The sequence below is a fragment of the Centruroides sculpturatus genome, unplaced genomic scaffold, assembly GCF_000671375.1.
Source record: "Centruroides sculpturatus isolate CEXI.00-Female unplaced genomic scaffold, Cexi_2.0 scaffold2626, whole genome shotgun sequence".
In the NCBI taxonomy this organism is placed as follows: Eukaryota; Metazoa; Arthropoda; class Arachnida; order Scorpiones; family Buthidae; genus Centruroides; species Centruroides sculpturatus.
The window spans coordinates 4,323-15,409 of NW_019386711.1; the positions used below are offsets into that span (position 1 = coordinate 4,323).

General features: G+C 30.5%; 1 protein-coding gene across 1 annotated transcript; it reads left to right on the plus strand.

Moving 5' to 3' along the window:
• Positions 1-7,098: 7,098 nt before the first annotated feature.
• LOC111615643 (aspartate aminotransferase, cytoplasmic-like) lies at positions 7,099-8,718 on the plus strand. Its single transcript, XM_023357065.1, has 3 exons — positions 7,099-7,671; positions 7,738-7,850; positions 7,927-8,718. The coding sequence occupies exons 1-3, from the start codon at positions 7,605-7,607 to the stop codon at positions 8,050-8,052; spliced, it is 306 nt and encodes a 101-aa protein (XP_023212833.1). The 5' UTR covers positions 7,099-7,604; the 3' UTR covers positions 8,053-8,718.
• Positions 8,719-11,087: the final 2,369 nt, after the last annotated feature.

The window sequence follows — 11,087 nt, forward strand, 5'->3', positions numbered from 1 at the left end:
TTATCACTTAAGAATTGCTTAATATGCATTCTTTAGAGAAATGGGCAATTGTTTAACTTATAACTTTGTTTATTTGACGATTTCTGACAAATATATTCGTAAATTGTTAGTTAAATACCCGATTAATAAAGATTTAACTCAATTAAATTATAACTTTTTTATCAATTAACCTTAATTTTCATAAAGAAAACCAGGATTAATAAATGAAAACTAGAATATTTTCTATATGAAAATTATCCAATTTTTAAAAAAAATATTTTAATTGTTACCAGAATATTGATTAAATGAAAAATTTTTTTACCTAATTAAATCAATTTTAATGGATTAACCTTAATTATCATTACAAAAATCAAGATTAAGCGATGAAAAACTGAGAAGTTCCTTGACAAAAAACTCATTTTTTAAGTGAAAAAAAGTGAAAAAAATGAAATATTTTTATTTAAAAAATTACTTTACATATAAAAATTTCGATTTAAACATTTAAACAAACAATAATTATATATTTATCAGTGCAAAGTCGATTTATATTCTTTAAACAATGCGCTAAATCAAGTGAATTTTTTTAAATCCTTAGACTTTACTTTGATCTCACTTAATTATTTTATTCGAACTTTCTAATCCAATAAGTCTAGTTTTAAGAATTAATAATTAACAACCTTAATCCTGTTTAATTTCGAAGATTTCATTTTAAGGACATCGCCCATCCTCTCCTCTTTAATCTTTATTAAATCCCAGTTTAGCAATTATTATAATTACTTTAAAAATAACCTGTACAACGATTTTCACTCCCATTTTTCTTTTTCTTTTTTTAACAGAAATTAATCTTAGATCCTTCCTCTTTTTTCCCCTTCCTTTAACTGAGTAAACAATACTTTGTCAATAAATAAAACTTTGTAAGTACTTCTAAGCCCCGTAAAGAAGAGTTGGATTAAAGATATTCTTGTCTTGTAATTAATTTTTGTCTGTAATTAAATTAAATTAAATATATTTTTATAAATTTGAAATTTTTATTGAAAATTTAATGAAATAATTAGATTTTTATGCGTTTAACGTTGAAAGTGCAGCTTATATACTTACACCTTATACCTTCTGTACGATAAAAGTAAGGAAATTATACAAAAAAATCTGTTTTTTTTGAGGAATTGATATGCTTTCCGAGTTATACAGATGTATAAATGTGTTATATCCAATTAAATAAGTGATTTTCTATAATACTTAAAGCGAAGAGCCGAGATCACAACTCTTCCATTCTTCTGAGCCTTATCTAGAATTTATGATTATTTTTATGATAAATATTATGTTACACACAGAAACACCACGTATTTTACATATTATAATTTATATTTTCGAGTTTTTAAGTGTAAAAAAGCGCGCGCAACATCACTTCTTAAAGTGAGAGCATCCTTTCCTCATCCCTCTTAAAGCATCCTTCTCTTATCCCTAAATTACTTGCACTCAATTCACTAAAATTTCTATATGCAATCTATTAAATTGTTATAGAATATATATTTAGTAAAATAAGATAAATTTAAACAGAAAATAATTTATAAAGAGATGAAATAAATGCAAATAATTTCCGAAGTAGAAGCTGATGTATCGATTGTAATTTTCTTGTTTTATTTAAATATTTTCTTTTACATTTTCATAAAATGTATTTAAATATTTGTTTTCCGTTTGTAGATAATCGATAATTACATTAAAAATCGATTAATAAGTCAAGTCAACTTTTCAAAGTGCGTTAACATCAAGCTTCATCGTTAATCATCTTATCATTCATGCATTCGGTAATGTGTTCGAGAAAAGTACCATTTTTGTTACTAAAAAACTTAAAAAAAATAGAATTTTATAGTAAAAACATAAGATATAATTGTATAATTTGACAAAATTGCGCATAATTCAATTATTTATTTACTTTAAGTACGGAAGATGCAGCAGCATCAATATTAGAAATTACGTAAAGTGAAGTTTGAAGATAAACAAAAATAGAAAGTGTCATTTAGTGCACTTGAAACTTATCAAATATATCGACTTTTTTATTATTTAGCAAATGACAACTACAGTTTCAACTGATATCTTGTTTATCTAAGTGAAATCATCTCATGTTATCTGTAGATAATCGCTTTTGTAGAGCGAAAGTTATCCAGAAAAAAAAGGAAACTTCTCTTAGATGGTTGACGTAATGATTCTCGAGAGAAAAGGTTTTGTGTCACGGAACTGTAACCATGACAACCGTCAATAGTATCGTTCCAACTCTTCCCCTGGAGCTGCATCTTCCATACAACTAATTGAGACGGTCGACTACTTTAACTAAAACATTTCTAGAATATGTTTTCCGATTCGTAACACCTAAACGATCTTCATTTAAGTGTTTTTTTTAAATTATTTTTTCACCTGGACATCCTCTCAGCATCCCGGAGTAAGAAGAAGATGGAATTTAATCGTTCTCTCTCGAGCGCATTCTTGCACGTGCCGATATCGTCGCGTTATAGCAATTTTTCTAATGTGAAATTCCCATTGGAAATTCTCTTTATGCCATTGTATTTTATTTTATGTTTCGTTGTTTAATTCCTTTCGTGTTTTCTTATGTAACTGCGTGTCTCGTAAGGGAAATTACTGAGAATCGCTTGCGTTTTACATAATTTATAGCGTTAATCACACTTTAACCTTTTTATAATGTTTTCCCCGTATATTGCGTGCTTTCCTCTAAATTGCGCTCATTTTTTTTAAAACAAAAACGTGTACAAAATAACTTCTAAACAACGGATGTAGCATTTTATCTTCACGTCGGTGGTTGTTGTTTAGAGGTTTGGACTGCATTTATGTTGGTGCTGCCTTTCAGATCCTTACATCACTCCTAGTCGGACGTTGTTTGCATGAAATCAATTGTATAACGTGGTCCAAAAGTCAGCTGACAATTGTGAAGGCTATATTTGTGTGATCGTCCGAGTGTTTGTGTTGAACGATCTGCCAACTCCCTGGAGGATTTCCTATGGGAAATTGACTTCTATTCAGGCGTCAGACACGAGAAAAAAAATCCAGATAACTCCAGTTGGCCAGCTTGTTGATAGGGTGCGAACCCGCGACTAACTACCAGCGTTCAGTAATTTTATCTATTAGACAAGTAGTGACAAGTAGTGTCTGTTACCTACAATTTATAACTAAGAATTTGATGTGGGGATGATCTAAAATGTCCCTTAAATGCCATTCTAGAATGTTCCCAAAGAATCTACAAGAATATTTCCTTCTAGATATATCCAAAATATAGTTAATCGGAGTCATTGAAAAACCAAGAGCTTTCTATTAAGCTCTTGGTTTTTGAAATATCCACGTGATTTAAAGGCCGGAATTTATTAATAATTTTCTTAATTTTGAGTGTATTTTACAGGTTACTTGCTTAATATCCGTATAATAATTCATAAAATTGCATCACATCTTTTATATATGATAACCTCAATCAAAAAATTAAAATTATATTCTGAATTTATTCATTGATAAAATACAGTAAATCCGATCTCAAACGGAAACTTCCCTAAACGGGAAAAATTCTTCGAAACGATGCGATTTTCTACATTAAAAAACAACTTGTTCAAAACGGAAACCTGTCAAACCGGTAAAATATTTCGTACAGTGCGATTCCAGCTTACACAGGTTTTATTGTATATGAATTTTTGTATGAAATATTTAATAAATTATTGCAGTCATTTGTTTTATATACGCAAAGATTTAATATCAAAATTTTTAATACTAACTTTCATGCTTCAGTATCAAAACTTCGGTGCCGAACATAACATTGATACGGTATAATTAATGAATATTAGAGATTTTTACTGTATTAAGGTTATATTCAGTGTAAAAACTTTGATTTTATCGTTGTTATGTTCTTTTCTAAAAGTTAAATAAGACTTTCTATATTTGAATATTTTATTGCACGCTTTAATGAGCACCATACTTTGCATACCTTAATATGCACAAGTATATTTTGCACACTCTACTTTCAACACTATTGTTCACAGCCTACTTTGCACACTTTACTACGCACACACTACTTTTCACAGCTGACTTGATGCAATAAACTCATAATTGTTTCAAAAACTTCAGGAAAAAAAGTAATTTATTCTAATAACGATGACGATAGTGTTGCACTCCATTATAAATTCTAAAATACAAGCAATTTTTTTCAAAAATAACTTTTCATATTTTATATTTTCATAATAAATACGCTGATGATAAACAGAAAATGTAACGTTTATTTTGCGTGCAGTCACAACAGATTGCTTCGTTTAGCTTAGACATAATTCAAAACATTCAGACTTCTGGTATTTATGCATGCATTAAGAATCCTAGACTCAACTAAAGAGGGAAAAATAGGGAATAAAGGGACTTTTTGAACAAAAAAAAAAAAAACATCATTAACAAAACAAATAAATACATTATAGAGCGAAGAAAAGGGAAAACTGGTTTTAAATTTCAAAGCAATTAATCAAAAACACTATCTACTTAAAAAAAATAGAAATAAAGAAATTATCTTATCGTGTTACCTTCAATAAAAAATATTTAAAATAAAATTATAAGATCAGTTATTATTCATAATAATTGTTAAATTTATCAGAAATGTAAGCCTTACGCTGGTTTATAAGATAAATTTACTAAATTTAATCAATAAAATTATTTTAAAAAATTACATTTTTACATAGATAACAGTAGAAATTCTTCACTTTACTTTCTCCTCTGTTATTTACGTAATTACACAAAAAAGTATTGTAGTCCTCTCAAATTTTTACTTTTTTTTTTACTTTTCTAACCATTTTAACGTAAAGTGGGTTACATTTCCGACTGTTATAATATATTATTGTAATTGTGTCATGTTTGACCCTCCGGGTTCTTGGAATTGTGATGTTTTGACACCTCTGAACCCAAAAAGGTAAAAAAAAAAAATGATGTATCTATTTAATTATGTATCTATTTAATTTAATACCTGATGCAATGAAATTGGGCATGGTAGTTTGTGTATAAGGAGCATTAATACTGTTATATTTTGAGGTTATAGGTCAAGAGGTGGGGAGATAGAGGCGGTCACGTGTCGTATCTCGAGTGGAGTCGAACTTAATGAAGACTTTACTCGTTATTAAAATTTACAATTTTTTTTATAAAACTCATCCTTGCCCTCAAAATTAAGATATTTTCTCTGTTATAATAAAATTTTTTAACAGATGGCGCCACATACAATTTAATTTATTAATAGTATGGTTAATAATATAAAAGTTATTTTTTAAATAAAATCTTAACAGCCGGGAAAGTTACGTAACTTGTTGATGGCTTTTTTAAACACGGTATTGTTTCAAATTTAAGAATCATCTGCATGGTTTAGGTTTTACGTATTTGTATGAGGCAACGCGATACGTGGGCGATCTTCCAAGGGGATGCCACCCGGACAGACTTTCTATGTGAAACTGGCCCCTGTTTATTAATTAATAAAAAATTACCAATAGTTAAAAGACACATAAAGTAGATTAAAATCTTTATAATTAGTCTTTTCTAACACTACAGGACCATATAGTTAAATTACATCACTTTCTTAAGGGTCTTCATTGTGTAAATAAATTATCAAACAATTTGTAACTGTTTAAAATTTTTATTCGTATCAGAAGAATTTACGTGTGTAAAAGGGGAGAAATCTTGAAAGAATGATCACTCTACTATGTAATTTGTGTATTTGTAGATTAACACTTAAATAGGGGCCAATTTTCCATAGAAAGTCCTCCTGGTAGACATCCCCTGTGACATTATCCTACTATCCAATCCAATATGCTTCTAGAACATAATATAAGCATCTTAGTTAAGTAGGATATTCCAGAACTTACCTTCAATTTGCTTGTAGAATTCAAAATCCTAAAAGAAAATTAAAGATGACATTCAAGTGGCATCTTACATAAATCCGATCGAAATCATTTTAATTAGATACAACTTATAAGAATTCTAGATAATCCGCATCATCCCCTGTAATCTCAGATTAACCGGTTTTTATCCAGCTTCATTATGTCTAATCCTCGACTTATCGTGGCGTCACTTAATGCCAAAATTTCTTATTTATAGTCACTTGGTTAAATGTTACGTTAAGAGAAAAGTTTGTGCGTGTTGGGAGGAACAAATTCGTCACGAAACACAATCGAAATTACTTTGATAAATGCGAATGAAAGTGATGCCACGTGCTTAATACTACCGATAAGTGGGGGCAGTTAAGTGATGGGCAGATTTCGTGTTTTGCCAGTTGATGGTTCCTGTTTTATACGAATCTTAATAAATATCAGATACAAAAGTATATTTGAAGATATTTGAAGTTATTTTTGGCTTCCATTTGTTCATGCGTGCGAGAAATGAGGAGGAGATGGAGCGATGTCACGTTCTGGTTATGGATGATGGCAGCAGTTTAGCTATCCGTGACCATTGAGTAATTACTAAAGTTCACATAATCGTGTAATTTTCTTCTGTATTTATTTTTTTATATTAATCTTAAAGATGCAATAATATTTAATTTACTTATAAATTTATAAGTAAATTAGTGTACAAAATTGAATTTTTTAATGTTAATTTGCCAGTTAAACCAGAAAGTGTAAACCCGTAATATACTAATTTCTTAAGTAAATAATTTTAGTAATGGAGAAAGAGAGGCCATTTTTTTTATTTTAGGAACTTTTCGTTAACAGTAGAATCTCCAATAAACGACCATCTGTAAACAGCGACCGTTTTTTTCAGAAACATTTTTTCTTTGAACAAAAATGCGTAAAAACAACGGCCCTTCTTTATGCTTCCGTCAGTGGCCGTTGTCAGAGGTTTGANCTTAACTTAATATTTATTAATATTAGGTAGCCAGTTAATTAAAACTAAAAATAATATAATAATAATTAAAACTCTGGTTTTTACACCGAAACTGAAACTTGATTTGGTTATATTTCATCCAGGCAGAGTCGAGTCTCTATATCACTTTCTTTTTTTTAAAGTGATGGTGGCCGAACGGTTCCGTTCCTTGAACACTGGGCGTTCGGTTATGGGTTCGTGCCTTATCAGGACGGGCTGACCACGTGGAGTTTTCCGGATTTCCTCCATGTCTGTAATGCCTGAATAGCGGCCAGTTACCCTTAAAAAGATACTCCCCTAGGCAGATCGCCCAAGTGTTGCGTTGCCATAACTTAAACCAAACATAAAAAGTGATGGTTTCTGTTGGCAGTGACGGAACATTTTGTTTTATATATAATGGCTATAGATAGACAATATTATATTGCGTTTTATGCATGAAGTACGGCTAAAAATGTTAAAAAAAAACTGTTATTGGAGTCAAAAACGGTTTAATTCATATTATATTGTTTCATATGGGAAAATTTGGGTTTGAGAACAAATCGGTTTTCGAACAATTTTTAGAACGAATTAAGTTCGAAACCCGAAATTTGACTGTATTATTAATAAAAGAAATGTTTTATCTGATAAATTAAGAACCACTGTAAGTTTCATATCATAGCTAAAACTTAAAATAATTTAAATAAATAAACAAAAATGTAATTATATAGGTTTTAGGTATTCAAACCGTAAGTGGAACCGGGGCCTTAAGGATGGGTGCAGAGTTTCTGACAAAATGTCTAAATTACAGAACATTTTACATGTCAGAGCCTTCCTGGCGTAAGAAATTTTAAAAATATTTTAAATACAGTATTAAAATATTAAGAAATTATGTTCAAATCTTAGCTAGCCATCATATTGTTTTTCCTCTGGCTGGATTTCAAGATATTAAAAGATATCGTTATTGGGATTCTGTTTCTAAAGGACTTGATCTTAAAGGAATGAAAGAAGATTTACAAGTATATATAATTTTCTAAAATTAAAATACTGTAATAGTAAATTATACAAATATGTATCACATAAGATTTATTACAGAATGCTCCTGAAAAATCCATAATTCTTTTGCACGTTTGTGGACACAATCCAACAGGTGTTGATTTAAATCAAGATCAATGGAAAATCATTGCTGATGTTATGGAGGTATTTTATTATTTTCTATAAAGTTTCTTACGTAAATATAACTGAAATAGAAGAATATTAATGAAATATAAATATAGTAATATAATTATAACACAGCATTATTATTCTTTATTATATCATTATTATTGATTTTCGAGGGTGCAGAGTTTAAATATTTGGTCCATTTTTCGCGAAATTTGGTTGGCAGATTAGTGTTTGATGTTCGTTTTTTTTTCTCTTTTCGCCCTATATGTCTAAGAGGTACTCTTTTAGCAAGACCATTATAGATTCAGCCAGGTCCGCAATGGAGCGGCCAGGTGGTGAGAACCTGACATATCTGGAAGGACCCTGGGTCCCCAGAGCGGTAAGCTGCCACCTTGACCTTTTATATGGGAATCTAAATTCATGGCTCACCAGTGGCTGAGTGGATAAAATTACTGAACACTGGTAGTTGGTCATGAGTTCATGCCAGCCTATGGGCTGGCCATGTAGTTTTCTTCTTATCTGTAACACCTAAATAAAGACCGGTTTCCTATAAAAGTCCTCCCTGGAGGCATCCTCCCCATCAGCAATGTGTCACATTGACATAACCAAATAAACCATACCTAAATTAATCTCACTCATAATTTCCTCATGATGAAGTCATAGCTAAAATAAAAATAGTGAGACAATGCACCCTTGTCATACGTGTGTTGAGATTTTGAATAAACATCCCAATACTCCTTGTTTAAAAATATGAAGGAGGCAATATAATAACCCAAACAAATCATTTTAAAATCTCCAAGTTCAGTTATAATCGAAACATCAAGTAAATCATGAAACAATTATTGGACAGAAAACACTCAAAAATAGTTTTCAAAAGAGCGCCTAATTTATACAGTATTTTAAGAAATGATAAAGACATGATTAAAAATGAAGAAAAGGCGGGCGTATATAAAATTCCATTTGAAAATCAGGAATTAAGAAGGACTATATTGGGGTCACAAGAAGGAATTTAGCTACCAGAATTAAGGAGCACAAATATGACATTAACAAAGAGCACTGCAATACAGTTTTATCCTGTATGGCACAAGCAGAGGACTCTGTGGTTAAATGGGATGAAGTGACTGTCCTCAGAGTTACGCATTCCCCATCATTATCAATGCACAAAGAAAAAAAAATTGAAATCTATAAAAGTAAATTAAAGGATGGTTGTATTAATGCCAGGGACGCAGATGGACTAGCTTCCGCATGGAAATCCTACATAAAAGAAAAACTAAAACACAGAAATTCTTAGCCCACACCTGCCCTTTTACTTAGAGGCATTTTTTGTGTATTTATTTTATTTTATATGTTATTTTTTATTTTATTAATTCTTGAAATTAGAGAGTTAGTTCACTGTTTGGCAGATTTTCGCTTATAAATTCGTCGTTTACAGCCATATTTAATCATTATATAAATGAAAATTGCAAAATAAACGAAAGAAATAAATAAAAATTAGACTTTTCATTCATTTTATTCATACAACTCATTTTCACCTCCTTTATAAATTTTTCTTGTAAGAAGTAAGAGAACAATGAAATACTTCTGGAATACAGGGTGGTCCAAAAATCAGTTAACCAACCATACAGTATTTTAAGTTTATTCTAAAAGTGGTTTTTCAAGCCGGTTAGAAGAATGTTAATTGGTTTCTATTGTATAATCTTAAGGTTAATTGATTTTTGAGTCATCCCTTCAGCCAACTTGTTAGTTTTTCGTAGGAGAAATCGTTATTTTCCTTAAGCCATGTAATCTATTTAATTTCTTTTGTTATATTTTAGTAACGAACGTTATTGATTTCACTTTTTTTTAAGATTTATTTGTTTATATTTCATTTAAATTCGATATTTCTCCTCTTTGTAAAGCAGTCTCTTTATCATCGTGTCACGACTTAATCAATGTTAATCAATACATTTAATATTCTTTGATTTTCCTGTTTAATTTCCATATTTTAATGAACTGTTTTCGTTATTTTTTCTATTTGAATGCATTTAAAACTGCATTTAATTAATTTTAACACGGTCGAACCTCGAATAATGGCCTCCGCCCAACAACAGCCAGCTCTATACAACAACCATTTTTTCAGCAATGCATACAAAATAACCCCCAAACAACAGCTCACTTTTTTACGTTGTCGTCAGTGTCTATTGTTCGGAGTTAACTACAATAAACAATAATATATTAACACATCGGTCAGTATGTAATTAAGAAGTCTTGCTAAATGCCTAATTTCGAGTCATGCAAGTAGTAACGAGAACGTTTTGGGAGTGTCACGTGGTACCAATTCGTTCAGTACGGCTGTTCACTGACCACGTGACACTTCAACTCCCTTGGGAGTTAATTATGTATTGCATGTCTTTTATATTACTTCCCACTAGTGGCAGAGTGGATAAAACCATTGAAAACTGGTTAGTCATGAGTTCGTGCCTTACCAACGGATTTTCTTCGTGTGTCTATCACCTAAATAGGATCAGTTTCCTATAAGTTGTGGGTTCACACCGCGCCAACAATTTGCCCGTTCTTAATGTTTCCATTTTTCTACGTGTCTAACAACTAAATAGGGTCCAGTTTCCCCTCTCGGGATGCACTCCCCCTTGGCAGATCGTTCAAGTGTTTAGTTTGAAATCTTCATTATCATTATTCCCAATCGTCATCATCGTAAACAATTCCGAGTTCTTGAGACCTGTGAAACGAGAGACGTTTAGCCTTAGATGCTATTGAAATTTCAATATAACTGCATTTAAAATTCAAATTTTAAAAAGTAATGAAGGATTTAATAAAATAATTAATAGCAAAATTCAAAAACAGACAAATTAGTGAAAAAGAATAAAGAAAATACTATTTGAAAGCGGAATTATCTTTTCATATTTCAAGGAAAATTCGAGTGATGACAACTAGAGATTAAATTAAATTGAAAAGTGCAGTTGATCGCCTACTTAATTATATCCTCCTTATCATTAAAAGCATTCACCGTATCAATACGATAGCGTCAATTATTGCCAATGACATTGATCGTTCGTTTGTTTGTCCGTCTAAGCAACTAACTTAGTATTAACTTG